General features: G+C 36.2%; 1 protein-coding gene across 1 annotated transcript in view; it reads left to right on the top strand.

Annotated features, from left to right (window-relative positions):
- HDAC9 (histone deacetylase 9) overlaps nt 1–16,935 on the top strand; it is an 806,539-nt gene that overhangs the window by 332,292 nt on the left and 457,312 nt on the right. Inside the window, exons 5-6 of the mRNA XM_060020406.1 lie at nt 227–353; nt 2,625–2,746. Coding sequence (XP_059876389.1) covers nt 227–353; nt 2,625–2,746 — 249 coding nt within the window. The remainder of the gene's footprint in view (nt 1–226; nt 354–2,624; nt 2,747–16,935) is intronic.

Here is a 16,935-nt window from a genome sequence, read left to right as displayed (position 1 = left end):
AAAGAAATCATCGAAGGTCTTTTGAAAATTGGCAGTTGAAGCAGTAGTTACAAAATATTACTATGTCATTTTCTAAAGGCTGTTTAGACTCTGGTTTCTTCTTTTAATAGGAAAACTTCATATGCTGTGACGAGTGGTGTTACTTCTTAATTTTTGCTAAATATTCCAGAGGCTTGAGAGGACAGAACCACAAATCACCATCTGTTTCTGTATGTGTGTGTTTCAGGGGCAGTGGCAAGTACAGAAGTAAAGCAGAAGCTTCAAGAATTCCTGTTGAGTAAATCAGCAACAAAAGACACTCCAACTAATGGAAAAAATCATTCCGTGAGCCGCCATCCCAAGCTCTGGTACACGTATGTTCAGTGTTTGGCTTTTTTCATTCCCAGGGGTAAAGATCACAGGTTCTCAATTCAGCCAACCTGGGCACAAATCCCTGGGCTGCCAAGTTCTCAGCTATAAGGCTGTGGGCAAGCTCCTCAAATTCTCCAAGGCTCAGGTTTTTATTCTATAAAAAGAGGACGATAATAGTACCTGCCCTCTAGGGTTTCTGGGAAGGTCCTGTGAAACAATGTGGTAAAGTATGTAACAGAGACCAGCTCTTAAATAAATGTTAGCAAGTATCATCTTGAGGGCTAGAAAGTATTATACATGTCCTTTGCCAAATGAATAACTGACAAATGTAGGGTGGGGCATAGAAATTAATTCATATTTTGCATTTTTCTATTCTCAGATGGTGCATCTGATATCTTTACAATAATTTCTGAAGATTTGGCTGGTTGAGATTTTATTTTACTTGGCTTGAAATAAGGTGGAGATCTGAATTATTTTTAAAAGTCCAGAAGATTTTTGACTTAATTAGGAAAGAAAGAAAGAAAGAAAAGTAACTGATATATCTAAGTCTTCAGTGACTAGTTTACCCGTGCCCACCTCATCTCATTTCTTCCCACCCTGTAAAATGAGAGTAGATTGGCTTTTAACACACAAGCTGACAACATAACATACTGCGGTATTACAGTTTTTTATGCAACCATCTTTCTCCAAGTCTAGTAAAGAGATACTGTGCAACACACAATTCTTCCTTCTGTAAAGTATGAAGGAGGTGATATTTTTAAAAAATCAGGGGAAGAACTGATAGGCAAGGCATATTTGGATAATAGACTAATAGATCATAGTTTCATCTCTCTCATATTTAAAAAATATGTTTAGGATTTTACACTTACATATTTTTTAATCACATCATAAGGATAAGGGAGTAAAATCTTGATTATTTGATACTCTGTTACATTGACATTTCAAGCATGCCAGGAGTTCTATTAAAAGAGTTATTGTTCTTATAATTCTATATTATAAGTATCTTCCCTTCTCTGCATCCAGAAAAAAAGATGAGGCAGATTCTAGAATGCTATATAAATATTTTTTAATGGTTTACATAATTTATACCATGCATGTCATTGACTTGAGAAACCAATCCCTGAAGAAAATTTTCACATGTTCATTCAACATCAAAAAGTATTGAAAAAGAAATTCTGTCTTATTACCTAAAATTACATACATAATTTATAACTAACTCATGTTCCTTCTAAGTTAAAACCTGTTTTAAGAAAAGATAATACCTTTTTTGTTGTTGTTGTTAAGTGGAAACAACTACATGCAAACAACTTGTCAGCTGAAAATTCTTTAGCTGTTCCCTTGGGTATATTCGACATGGCTCTCAAATGTTACTTAGGAATCCTTTTTTTTTGTACTGAACTGAACTTCAGTAGGGTCCAACTCCTGGACAACCATAAGTCATTAATTTATGAAATCTGAACTTAATACTTTTTGCCAGTTATGGCTAGATAAAATATCCTTACACCAGGTAATTCTTGAGAATGTTGATTCAAATAAATAATATTGGTAGAATCATCATGGTGGTGATACTACGCCCTATCTATATTTTCTCCATATATAATGATTATAGATGTTTATATCCACTGGGTAATCTATGTTCAGTCCTAAGCTATTCTCCAGTAGCACAACTGCATCTGTTTTACTGTATTAATGCAGGAGAGACAAAAGATTTTAAAAGGTCAGGTTCATATTGAAGAAGGATGTGTCTCCAGTCTTTACCTTGAAACTGCTATAGAAGTTTGGAGACCTGAGGCTATTCGCACAGTACTGTCTCTCCAGTAGAAAGGCACCCTCACGTACTCTCATGTACTACCTAGCAGTTTTTTTTAAATGAAGTCCTTCTGTATGTTTACTTTTACCTTGGTTGTTCTACATTGTTGACTAAAAAGGATTCGGATGATGACTTTTCCACTAATATGGCTCTTAAGAAAACATACACAATAATCTCAGATGTCAAATCTCAGGCTCTGGGTAAATTCTCTCCTTTAGTGAAGCAAACTTTTCTATGTGACTGTGTGACCAAACACACAGTGGGCATTCTTGGGCATCCTGCATCATTCCGTAACATACTGCTAAATTGAACTTGGTTACATGAGGCTGTGGTTTGTACACACTAAAAAGAAAGAACATAAACACAGCTGAGACACGTGTTACAGCATGTGCAACCGATTATTGCTGACCAATGTGCAGTAAAAACTCAAGGGGAAATGGTGAACCCTCTTTTTCTTTTGTAGGGCTGCCCACCACACGTCATTGGATCAAAGCTCTCCACCCTTGAGTGGAACGTCTCCATCCTACAAATACACATTACCAGGAGCACAAGATGCAAAGGACGATTTCCCTCTTCGAAAAACTGGTAAGTCAGTTCCACAAGAAGACTCCACTTGCTCTTCCATGACCTTCCTGCAGCTTTATTTTGCCATACCTCTAGGGGAGCGTCAAAGGATTTGAATCATAGCTGTCAGGCTCTCTCCACCTCTGCCCTCAGCATAAGCAGACGCGCGCACACACACTCCTATTTCTGTATCGGTTCATTCAGTATATTATCAAAGTAGCTTTTTTAATTTAAAGGTTAGTCACATTTGGGTTTTAGACAAATTATTTTCTTATTAGCAATAAAGAGAAGAATTAAAGAAAATAGAAATTTGATTTCTCAGAAAATTTAAATCTTCTCCGTTAATGAGGACCTCTCTAATTTCCTCCATTTCTCTGATTTTCTGTTGAGCCTCAGCCATTTACTACAGAAATGGAAATAATCTTTTCCTCCCACTTTTAAAAACCTTAAATTTTAATTGTTTACTAAAACAGATAAGGCCAAGGCTAGCTCCTGAGTAAGTGACTTGCCTAGTGTCTCACAGATTATAAGAGAACTCATGGTGAAGCTTTGTAGCTAATAATCTCATGTAATTGTATTAAAATTTGCTTAGGGGAACTGGGACAATGAATCTGTAATAAATTTGGAATTTAGTAAACAGCTCTATAGCTTTACAGTCTGTGTTTGTTTTCCCATATTCCTTTTTAGCCCTCTGGTATGTGCATATTTAATGTGTTACATGCTCTTACCTCTATAATAAATATATTTAAATTTTAGCTAGGTAGAAGCGTAAATAGCAGTTGTATACATTATGTTCTAAATATTTTGAGATTTTCTAAATATAGTTCTTTAGAGGAAGTTGTAAATTTAAAAAAATTTTATAACCACAATTGATGTGAAGAGATATTCAGAGCAGAGAGTTTGGTCCATTGTATTTTACTCAGACCTACTTGAAGAACTATAGATCTGTTTAATTTGTATATAAAATCTACAGAGTGAAAATTATTTCCAATAATTATATTCATTTTCCCAAGGAATTTTGAATAATTAAAATGGATATAGATTGTAAAAACACGTGCTGAAGCTATTTTCTGTCTTATAATTTACTTCTAGCATAATGAAGATTTAAAAATAAAATCAATCATGAGTAAGAATTTATTCTGTCATCTAGCCCGTATTGTACCAGGCACTGAGGAAGGATGGCCAAGTATTGTAAAGCAATTTGTGCCTTTTTATTTTAATAGCCGAAAGATGTTCACATTTCTACTATAAGATATCAGATATAGTAAAATACTTCAATGGAAGGCTGTGCAAAGGAAAGAGTGAGTTTTATGTATTGCATGAGAATTTCACACTCTTATCTACAAATCAGATTGCCTTTCATGTAAATAAACTTCTCTGGGATAAAAGGAACAAAGCAAAGAGTGAGCCTCCACATATTTCTAAAACATGGCATATAGTTTATGAAAATTGATCCATAAAGGACATGGATTTTAGAATGTGGGGACTTTGATCTGCAGCCTTGACATTTAGTTGCACCAATGGCATGTGTAGGAACTATTGACAGAGATTATGTGAATATTGCCCCAGGTCTTAGGGCAGTGACTGGCATTCAAGAGCCTAAGGAGTCACTAAAAGGAAAGAAAACACAAGTCCCCTTATGGCAGGAGGTTACTGATGAGTGATATAGTTACATTTAGGGAGAAAGACTTCTACCCTGCTGTGCACATAGCCTTTGAATATATTCTTACCACTGGGAGATTGAAAACTGACTGCAGAAGTGACACTGAGTTTGAAAAGTAGTGGCATTTGGAACCAGTAAGCATCCAGAAAGCAAATTTGATCTTTTTCAATACTTAGGACAAGTACTAAAAGCCCTTACTTTTGTGTCCCACTGTTTCCCTGAGAACGGCTTAGGATTTTTCCTCTGAAGAATGAATAGCAAGCTGTTAATTTATTCTTGTAGAATTTCTCAGTCCACAACACAATTCCAAGAGAAATCCTGCTTATTATATACCTTACAAAATTTAATTCAAATCTGTACTAATATGAAACTCATCTTCTGTATCTCTTTATGTGATATGTAATAATAGTGAAAAGGTACAGCCCTTGTCTTTTCTAGTGGTGTATTTTCTGTATTTGCCCATTACGTTAAGTTTCTTCCCTTTATATCGAATATCTGATATTTAGGAAGTGTCAGGCTGCTGATCTGTAAAACCAAACATTTTCAAGCATTGTACCAATAAAGTTCTTGAACAGCCATTAATACTTTTATATCTCTATAGGGGTTTCAAAATATTCCTTAATTCAATTCCTATTGTCTAAGAAAAGTATGATATAATTAAATACAGATGTTTTCTACACATCTAAATACTTAGAGATACCTCTCATTAATTACAAATAGGCGAAACTCTTCCAACTTTTATAAATATAATCCATTTGGTGTATTTCCAGTGCACTTTGAGAAAGTTTAGGTGTATGTTTGCACTAAATAGCAGAGCATTGAAATATAGTCAAATAATTTTTACTTCAGCATTTGTTGTATTTTAGTGGCTCAATAGTTATTACAAAAAAGTAAACAATAAAATATTGTCACAGTTAAACTTATTTGATGATTAGGGAAACTGTATAAGATAATTTTCAAGTAAAGCTTTATCATATTAAATGAAATCTAGAGGAGTGGCATTGATCATATAGTACAAATACCAGTACAGCCGTAATAGAGTGTAGCTTTTCTATTGGGCCCTGATTATCACTCTCTGAGGTCTACTTGAATTTCATTGAATTCAATCTTAGATTTAAAAGAAGTTTTTAAGTGGATTCTATCTTTTGATCTGCATATAATACTAAATACTTTCAATTTCTTTTTAACCTATGTCAGTACCGAATTGCCAATATGCATTAGCAAGATTTACGGGAGTAAAGCTGGAACCAAAGTAAGAAAAGTTCTAATGACCTTAAAATGATTAAAGTGGCCCCAGGGGTGTTCCCTAAGCAGTGAGCAGAATTTGGAACCTCTCTTGACCTCTTAGGACTCAGACAGTGACAGCCTAGGAACAGTCAACCATAGAAGTCTCATTTGCCTGCAGAAATCTGACCTTTGTCATGCAAAGTGGACCTTTACTTCCTTCCCCTAAGGAGAATCATAGTTGTTCATAGCATTTGGGCTTTTTGGAAACCTCAGAATAATATGAATAGTTAGCTCTAATCAGGCCCATTCCGAATTCACTTTTCTTTTAAATGTAAGAGTTGAGAGTCTTTTGCTCCTTTCGTAACAATGAATGACCGTCAAAGGCTTTCATAATTGGTTCTGAAGTTAAGAATAAAATAATTTTTGAAATTTTTATATTTATTGCCCACACTTAAAGTAGCACTTCCTTTTAGAATTACCCTCTGTGATTGCTTTTGTTCCATAACACAAGAATTTGTTGATTCTGAAATTTGGATTATTTTACTGAACTTCAGGTTTTGGCTGCAAATTATATCATGCTGTAGTAGGTGATTTTTTTTTCCTCTAATATAATGCTCTGCGGGACTGATAATGAACTATAAAATAGGGAAAGGAAGCTTCTGGGTCCGGGTACTTTTGAAATAGTACATATTTCTCACAAAGATGCTGCGTATGTGGTGACTTTGAACTGACCTCTAAAACCATTTGAATTGGATTCTGTTACAAAGAGTGTGTGCATATGTTTCATAAAATATTACGGTAAAACATTCTAGAGGTTTTATGCTCCATTGTATTATTGGGGTCTTACCCAGTGAACTTTGCCTTTCTTTGAGTGTTACAATCTTTCCACTTAATACTTCTGAACAAAGTGAGCTGGCTGGCTAGATTCACCTCTTAAAGAGCACAAGCCATGTAAAGCTACAGCTTGGCTTGGGCTAACAGGACTGTTCCCGCCCCACTGAAATATTCATTTTAATGGTCAGCAGCACTAGAATAGGACTCAAAGATGGAAGGGGTCCAAACATAAGTTAAGGTTTTAGGAGGCCAATGTCATTTTCCACACTGAGTAATTGGAAGGAAAGCAGAGATGAGATATATAACTTTATACATCTCCCTCAGTATAGCAGTTAGAAGTTATGTTCTGATACCTTGGTGACCTGTTCAAGTTATTATAATCCAGAATTAGTACAAGGAGGTTTTTAAACAATGTTTTAAATTCTCTCTTGCTCTCTTGCTCTCTCTCTCTGTCTGTCTCTCTCTCTCTCTAGCTCTGTGTCTTTCTCATAATACACAATCACACATGCATGTGTACACATGGACATGCACACACATTTTTGCACAGATAGCACTAACGTTTATAAAAATATTCACTCAGAATCTTATTCCAGATTGACCAAAACTGGAGTATTTTTATATATCTTAGTACTCGATCCTAGTTCCATTGTAGTGTCTCTTCTTGCTTAAAATTATTGAAATGTAATCTCTGTGATAAGTCTTACACTAGTTTTCCCAGAATTGGGAAGCAATGTGGCACAGTAACACAGGCTTTGAATCTACCTACCAGCTTGAAATCTGGATCATCAATCTTGGGAGATTTACTTAGCCTCTTTAGGTTGTGATTCTCTCATCTGTAAAATGGGAATAATTTTTGTACTTGGTTCATACAGTTATTTTGAGGATTCAGTTAAGTAATGCATGTCATTCACTTAGGATCATATCTAGGACTTAGGAAGGGCTTAGTAAATCTTAACTTTGCATTTCTAGTTGATAAGGAATTGAGTTTCATTTATTTTCATCAGTGAAAACTAAATTGCTTGTTGTTGTGGAAAGTCTTTTCAAAGACTTGTATTCTGCCATCTTATTGATAAAATGAGAAAACTGAGGAGCAAGTGATAAACATTTTCACTTTAAGCTATCTGCTGCTTGCAATGCTAATCTCAAGATGGGAATAAAGGGCTTTGTTAATTTTGCATATTTGCTGGCATTTGGGAGCATAGTATGGTGTCAAAAAGTAGCAGCAGATTTGTTTCTTTCCTTCACCATAGGAGGAGCTCTTATTAATGCTCCGTCCTCACTAGAGCCAAACAGAGTTTTAATTTCTGCCATTGACTTCATTTTAAAATCAATAGACTTTAATTTTTAGAACAGTTTTAGATTTACTGAAAAATTGACCCATAGTATAGACGGTTCCCATATTACTCTTCCCTCTCTCCTGTAGTCTCTGCTCTCGTTAACATCTTGCATTAGTGTGGTACATTTGGTACAATTAATGAATGACTATCAATACATTATTATGAATGTAACCCATAATTTACATTAAGGTTTACTCTTTGTGTTGTAACGTTCTATTGATTTTGACAAATGTATATGTCATACCATGTACCCACCATTACAATATAATGCAGAATAGCTTCCTTGCCCTAAAAATCCTCTGTGCTCCCTCTGTTCATCCCTCCTTCCATCAACCCCTGGTAACCACTGATATTTTTACTGTCTCTCTGGTTTTGCCTTCTGCAGAATGTCATATATTTGGAATCATACAGAATGTAGCCTTTTCAGACTAGCTTCTTTCACTTGGCACTATGCATTTAAGATCCCTCCATGTCTTTCTGTGGCTTGAAAGATCTTTTTAGCACTGAATAATACTGCATTATATGGGACAGGCCACAGCTTGTTTAACCGTTTACCTATTGAAAGGTATCTTGGTTCCTTCCACATTTTGACAATTATGAATAAAGTGGCCCTAAACATTCACATGTAGGTTTTTGTGTGGATGTCGGTTTTCAGCTCAATTAGGTAAAAGCCTAGGAGTGCAATAGCTGGATTTTATGGTGAGACTGTGTTCAGTTTTGTAAGACACTGCCCAACTGTCTTCCAAAGTGGCTGTACTATTTTGCGTGCCCACCAGCAGTGGGTCAGAGTTCCTGTTGCTCCACATTCTCACCAGCACTTGGTATTTTCAGTTTAGTGTTCTGGATTTTAACCATTCTAGTAGGTATATAATGGTTTCTCATAATGGTTTTAATTTGTAATTTCCCAGTGTTAGCATGGTATATCTTTCTTCATCCCTTTACTTTTAACCTGTGTCTTTATATTTTAAATGGTTTTCTCATAGACAACATACAGTTGTATCTTTTTTTTCTTAACCCACTTTGACAGTCTCTTTTAATTAGTGTATTAGACCAGTCACATTTAAAGTGGTAATGGATATAGTTAGATCAATGTCTACCATGTTTGTAACTGTTTTCTCATCATTGTACTTACTCTTTTTTTTTTTAATCTTCCCTTCTTTTTCTGCCTTCTCTGGTTTTAACTGAACATTGTATATTATTCCATGTTCTCTACTGTCTTAGCATACCAGTTTTTTTGTTTGTTTGTTTTTTTGTGGTACGCGGGCCTCTCACTGTTGTGGCCTCTCCCGTTGCGGAGCACAGGCTCCGGACGCGCAGGCTCAGCGACCATGGCTCACGGGCCCCAGCCGCTCCGCGGCGTGTGGGATCTTCCCGGACCAGGGCACAAACCCGCGTCCCCTGCATTGGCAGGCGGACTCTCAACCACTGCGCCACCAGGGAAGCCCTGTACCTCTTTTAAAAAAATTTCTGTGGTGGTTTCCTTAGAGTTTGAAGTGCACGTTTGTAGCAAATCTATACCCACTTTCAAATCACACTATAGTGCTTAATGGGTATAGGTACTTTATAACAGAGTATTCCCAATTCCTCTCTTCCATCTTTTATAATTTTGCTGTCATTAACTTCACTTTCCCATAGTGATATTCTTATTTTGAATAGTCAGTTAGTCAATTAAAAATCAGAAAAATAAAACATTTCATTTTACCTTCATTTATTTCTTCCTTTATACAGCTCTGAGTTTCTGATTTATATCCTTTTTTTTCTTGCTAAAGAACTTTTTTTAATATTACTTGCAATGCAGGTCTACTGGCAACAAATTTCCTTAGTTTTTGTTTGTCTGAGAGTTTTTATTTCTCCTTCATGTTTAACAGATAATTGCACTGAATACAGAATTGTAGGTTGCTGGGGTTATTTCTTGCAACACGTTAAACACTTCACTGGCTTCTTGTTTGCATGGTTTCTGCCAAGAAATTTGCTTCAGTTTGTATCATTGTTACTCTATAGGCAAGATGCTTTCTCATATCTTCTGGTTTCTTTTAAGATATTCTTTGTCTTTGGTTTTCTGCTGTTTGAATATGATGTGCCCAGGTGTCCAGTTTTGTTATTTATGCTGTTTCATGTTCCCTGAGATTCCTGTATCTGTGGATTCCAGCCATTGTTCAAATAGTCTTCTGCTTCATTCTTCCTTGTTATTCTGGGTTTCCCATTATGCAAGTGTTAACATCTTTTGTAACTGTCCCAGATTGGGGGGCATTTTGTTCTTTTTGTCATTCTTTTATTCTTTGCCCTTCAGCTTCAGGAGTTTCTGTTGACAGGTTTTCAAGGTCACTGGTTCTTTCCTCAGTCTTGTCCAGTCTATTAATGAGCCCATCAAAGACATTCTTCATCCTGTGCTTTTGATTTCAGGCATTTCCTTTTGGTACTTTCTTAGTGTTTCCACCTCTCTGCTTACAGTTACTCATGTGTTCTTGCATGTTGTCAGCTTTTTCCATTAGAGCCCTTAACATTTTACTGATAGTTATTTTAAGTTCTCTGTCTGACAATTCTGAAATCTTTGTCATAACTGAATCTAGGCTGACGCTTACTTTGTGTCTTCAGACTGTTTTCTCTTGCTTTTTAGCATGCTTTCCAACTTTTTGTTGAAAGTTGGACATGGTATATTAGAAAACAGAGATTGATGGGTTAAGCTTGTGGTGTGAGATTTTATGTTAATGTAACTGGAACTGGGTTGTGTTTAACATTTGCATAGATGTAGGTGCCAGAGGCTTTAGTTCCCTCTAGTTTGCTTGGTTACTGTTTGTTTGTTTGTTTTTATTCCCCCTGTTTTGGGGTTTCCCTAAGAACTCCTTCATAAGCAGTGTCTTGCAGCTCTCGCATTTGCAATCCACTCTTATTATACTGGAACCCTGTTAAAATGGTGGTAAGACATTGGGGAGGGACAGTGTTCTACAATCTTATAATTAAATCTCAGGGTTTTTTTAGTGGAACCTGAGTTTGTGGTCTGTGACCTCCAGAGCTGTTTCTTAGCTTCTTTTTTTCAATATTTCCCTTAATAAGTGAGATAGGAAAGGTAGAAGAGGCTGCGGTTGGCTAATTGCCGTACCCTCCAGGTCAAATAAAGTTCTGGTAAGATATTTTCCTTTGGAAGGCAGGTTTTGTTATGTAGAATGCTCTAGGTATATTTGAAAATTGTACTTTTCTCCTGGTGTATTTCAGAATGACTGCTTTTCTCTCCTCCTACACCTCTACTCCCTACCATCACTTATACAGGAGGGGATTCTTCACTGATCTTCACTGAGAGAACCTGGTTGGGTTCTTGTAAGTCAAACCTATGAATGTGTACAGTCCCCCCCTGAGATTGGGCCCCTGGAATTTTTAACTCTCAAGCTAGTCCACACTCAGGCTCCAGCAACTCATCAAAATTAACATCTAGGGGCTTCCCTGGTGGCGCAGTGGTTGAGAGTCCGCCGCCTGCTGATGCAGGGGACGTGGGTTCGTGCCCCGGTCCGGGAAGACCCCACGTGCCGCGGAGCGGCTGGGCCCATGAGCCATGGCCGCTGAGCCTGCACGTCCGGAGCCTGTGCTCCGCAGCGGGAGAGGCCACAGCAGTGAGAGGCCCGCGTACCGCAAAAAAAAAAAAAAAAAAAAAAAAATTAACATCTAACTGTTCCTACCAGTTACTGGCTCCAGTGGCTTCTGTTCTCAGTAAGTTGATCTCAGCTGTGATTTTCAGTACTTTTCTGTCTCTCCAGATTTTGGAGTGGCGGTTTGCTCTGAGACCTCAATTCTCTGATGAATCTAAGAAAATCGCTTTGGTTTTTAATTTGCTCAGCTTTCTTCTTGTGGTGAGGATGTCAGTGAAGATTTCCAAGCTTTTTACGTGTTGGAATTGATACCAAAAGTCAGCCATTGACTTTTAAACCGGTAAAATACTTTGAAAAAATTTTAAAACACAACTTTACAACTTTTTGAAGTGACAGATTCATATTTAAGCAATATAATTCTTACCAATTAATTATAATCGATTTTTATAAGATTATAAGTCATCAACGATTGACTCTCCTTCTGCTCAGTGTGATCATGACTAACAAATGCATGTGCTAAAAATACTATGACAGAGAGAGGATAGACTAAAATAATTTCAAATCACATATTGGAAGGAAGGCAATACTTTGTGTTAAAGTCTTTGCCTAATGATTCAGTCTATGGTATTTTATTCTGTGCCCTTGTCTATATGTCCTCTTTCTCTTCTCCGTAATAGGAATCAAACACTGCATTGATTTTTGCTACTTTGAGAATAAGTTTGATGAAATATCGGGTTGGAACAGAGTATAAACTACTGTGTAAGCAAGATTTGGGAATTATAAGACTTTTTTCCCTGTATTTTCCTTACTTTTCTCTTCATATCAAACACTAGAGGTTTGATGAGGTAACCACTTTTTGGCCCTCCAAAATCTAGAAAAATCAACTCCTTTTTAAAATAAGATTTAATTTTTTACATAGAAAAATTACTTTTTAAAAGAAGGCTTTTTGATAGGTTTAATTATTTAGATTATGAAAAGTTAGCCATTTTCAACTACCATGATTTCATTGATACACACTTTTCTCCAGTTTTATTAAAATATACCTCACATACAGCACTGTATTAGTTTAAGGTGTACAACAGAATGATTTGACTTACTTGCTCATTTTTTAAACAAACATATCTGAGTGGATCTAATGGATAATATTTTATAGTTTAACTAGCACTGTTTTTTACTTTTGCATTTTTTCCTTAGTGGTACACAAGGTAATTGTGCCTGTTACAATTGATAAATTACTGTAGTAGAATTAAATGGTGTAGAGTAGTAAGAATCCTTGTGATAGAAAAAGAATACAAATTTATAACGTGATTTTTCACTTTAAAGCATAATAGAAATTAATGTTCCTAAGAATTTTTGATTCAGGAGTTAGATGTATGGTTATGTTAGAAACAAGGGACAAATTGTTTAAGTTTCATAGTTCGATAAAAGAGAAGCTGGTCTCGCAGATTGTATATGTGGTATGTATGGTGACTAGTTAGAGCTAAGAGCAAGTGTCAGTTGAGAATTGTTTGATAATCAACCTTGTGAGACCTTTGAACATCTAACTAAAATTATTTGCTTACGTGGAAACTAGTGTGAAAAAGTTAACAGAGCCTAGAAAAACAAAGCTTGGAAAATAATCGCATGGTTTGGAATTAGATCTGGTTGAGAATTCCAGCATGGTGCTACCAGTTAGAGCTTTATGACTGTGGGCAAGTTACAGGACTTCTCTGAGCCTCAATTTTTAAAGTGTCAAGAATGGAAAATATTTGGCTTGCTGGATTATCATAAGTGATAAAGATACTTCATGAACCTGCTCAGCACAGTGTCTGACATAGCAGAGTCTCTGTACATATTGCCAGTGTGAGTTACTGAGAAGAATGATGTGGCATTAGTAGTAGGAATTATTAGTAGTAGCCACATAGTATAATTGTAAAATAATTGGAATGGCAAAAGGAGTCTAGAGTTGTAGTCTTTTGTCACTAATATATGACCTTGAACATATTACTTCATGATTTTGGATCTCAGATTTCTCGGTTAAATGACAGATTTGGACCAAATGATTCCTAATATTGTGTATAAGTCTAAAAAAGAACTATATCACCATGTTTCATGAAGAGTAAGATAAGAAAACGTTAATGATTTGAAGAACATATAAATAAGAAATAAATGATGATGCTTTTGCAGAATTGTATCTCAAATTCATTATAATTAACTGTAACAAAGTCTAATGACATATTTTTCACTCCCCATAAAATGGTCAATTAGAAACAGGCAGGACATTTTAGATAAGATTGGAATGAGAAATTGGCAAAAAATAATAATTAAGACTTCAAAAGCATTTAGCCATCTGTTGTATAATCATGAGAATGATTGAAAAATGACTCCTAATTTGTAATATTCACAGTTATATAACTTGAAACTGGGAAAATATTCTATGCAAATATATGCACTTATATCTCTAGATACATCTAATGAAATAAATTAAAAGATGAAAAAATAAATGATAAAATATTGGTGGTTATATTTTCTTTAAATTTTCAGCCCCCTGGTGAGCTACTTTGAAATGCAAGTGTCCTTTATGGTAGAGAAATCTGCTGGAAACGATTATCTGTTTGCTCAAAAACCTTCTTAGTATTTAAGGTAGCACATAATAACAGTTTTACCCTTGCATGCTAGATTTTTCATCAGATGACCTTAATTTGCCCAGAGTTGTCTCTATTTCTGTCTACCAATTTCTTCTTTTATAAAAGTGTTTGCTTTTGAGCTTATATTTAAATGTTTATACTGATCCCTCCATTCTTTACTACATATCCATATACAAGATAAATTCAAAAGTCATTTTTCATAAAACTTTCATTCTGACAGTTTCCTTATCTGTATTCACTTTTGTAATTTTTGCTATAAAAGCTGGCAATCATATGTCAGTTATTATGTATCATATTTCATCCTCTTGTTTTTATCTTGTTCTTCCCAATTGGATGGTAAAAATGTCCTTGAAGAGAGTGTTTGTCACATCTTCATTCCTTATCTGACAAACCACACTTTGTGCTGGGCCTGTTGGTGGGTATTAAAGAAATTAATCTGAGTAACAAAGGATTTTTGCCATTAAGGGGCTCACAGTCCTCATAGTGAGAGGCATGTTGATTGACAATTAGTTTAATTTAGCTTTTGAGCCACCTTACTTCTTAAGAAACTACTGTTTCATATTTGCACATTATAAACATTCTTGAGTGAAAGCAAAGATCCAAACCACCTGAAGAATGTAGGTAAGAGAAGACATTGATATATTAGTTTTTTTAGTTTTAAGCTTTCAGTGTATTTAATTGGAATTATCTGTATTAATTTTATTATCACATTTTGAAGTAGGTAACACAAAAGAAATTCTCAGAGAATTTATTAGCCTGCTACAACTGTACATGTGTTTTTTTGTTTGTTTTATTTTTGGCTGCGTTGGGTCTTCGTTGCTGCGTGCGGGCTTTCTCTAGCTGCGGCGAGCGGGGGCTACTCTTCGTTGCGGTGCGCGGGCTTCTCATTGCGGTGGCTTCTCTTGTTGCAGAGCACAAGCTGTAGGCATGAGGGCTTCAGTAGTTGTGGCACATGGGCTTCAGTAGTTGTGGCTCGCGGGCTCTAGAGCACAGGCTCAGTAGTTGTGGCGCATGGGCTTAGTTGCCCCGTGGCATGTGGGGTCATCCTGGACCAGGGCTTGAACCCGCATCCCCTGCATTGGCAGGCAGATTCTTAACCACTGCGCCACCAGGGAAGTCCCCATATGTGGTTTTTTGAAAATAGAATAGACTAGTCCTGCTAAATAGATTATTCTGTAATAATGGGAAAAGTTCTCTGTCTGCACTGTCCAGCAGCCACTAGGCAAATGTAGCCACTTGAAATTGAACACAAAATGTGGCTAGTGTGGCTGAGGAGATAAATTTTCATTGATAAATTTTAAATTTAAATATTCACATGTAGCTAGCTAGTGACTATCATATAGGACACTACAGGTATAGACCAAGGCAGGCACACATATGGCCTGAGTGTCACTACAAAATCCCTTCAGTGCCCAAGGCAGACATCCCAGTCACAGCAAACTCTTCCCCTAGAAGTTTGGACATAGACTTAGAAGCATTCTAAATCATATCATGTAAAAAAGATATAATGTCTGAGCAGCGCTGTATTTTCAGGACTCAGTTTTTAAGAAGCAAGAAACCAGTACAAAAAAGCTTAGTTTAAAAAAAAGGAGAGGATTTGGAGGATTCACTTAACTGAATTTTCTTAGTGTCTAGGTGCTTAGATGATGTTAGTTCAATGTTTTCACATGTTGTTATTAGACATATGAGCTCCTGTCCTGCTTCTGCTTGACTTCACATACAGTAATGCTCTCTCCTAATGGTGACAAGGATAACCCAGTACAGCCCTAGGCTTACCTCTTCCCTGCTTAGAAAGAACAGCAAAAACAAGCACTTTCCCCACAAGTAACTCCTTTTTAAAAAAAAAAATTGTTATTGAAGTACAGTTGATTTACAATGTTGTGTCAATTTCTACTGTACAGCAGAGTGATTCAGTAATACATATATATACCTTCTTTTTCATATTCTTTTCCATTATGGTTTATCACAGGATATTGAATATGGTTCTCTGTGCTATACAGTAGGACCTTATTGTTTATCATTCTATATATAATAGTTTGCATCTGCTAATCCCATCCCTTCTCCACCCCACTTCCCCCTTGGCAACCACAAGTCTGCTCTTATGTCTGTGAATCTGTTTCTGTTTCATGGATAAGTTCATTTGTGTCATATTTTAGATTCCACATATAAATAATATATGGTATTTGCCTTTCTCTTTCTGACTTAGTATGATTATCTTTAGGTCCCTCCACATTGTTGCAATTGGTGTTATCTCATTCTTTTCTAATGGCTGACTAGTATTCTACTCTGTGTGTGTGTGTGTATATACACACACACACACGTCTTCTTTATCCATTCATCTGTCGATGGACGTTTAGGTTGTGTCCATGTCTTGCTATTGTAATTCTGATAATTCCCAGGACTAACTCACCTGAATAGCTTGGGTCATGTACCAGCCCTGAGTCAGTCTCTCTGAGAGACAGAAATTATACCGAGGAGAGCAGGTGGGGAGCCTGCCTCACTTCCCCACCCTGGAAGTTTGGATGGAGTATACAGCAGCTCTCAGATGGCCTGGACTGAGAATGAACCTCTAACCAGCATTCATCCTTCTAAAGGGCGGCTCTGATCCTATTAACTCCCTTCTTCAAAATTATGTGTGGATTTTCACAAATGCCTCAGTGCACTCTTCAGATCTGGGATACCTACCTGTTCTTCAAAAGTCATCTTAAACACTTAAATTTATAGGAAGTTTTTTCCAAATCCTTTACCTTCCCTGCCCTGAAGCCCCGATGTTGAAATTTTTTACAGTTCATCTCCCTTAAAATGCCCTTGCTATGCCCTGCATAAACACTGCCCTCTATAATATATTATTGTAATAGTTAAATTTAACTCCAATAAAAATATAAAAAAAGAATTGCTTAATTTCTAAAAAAAAAAGTTAAATTTATATAGTAGTAATATT

Source organism: Delphinus delphis, chromosome 9 (assembly GCF_949987515.2).
Source record: "Delphinus delphis chromosome 9, mDelDel1.2, whole genome shotgun sequence".
NCBI lineage: Eukaryota > Metazoa > Chordata > Mammalia > Artiodactyla > Delphinidae > Delphinus > Delphinus delphis.
This window is presented reverse-complemented; position numbering and strand designations above follow the sequence as displayed.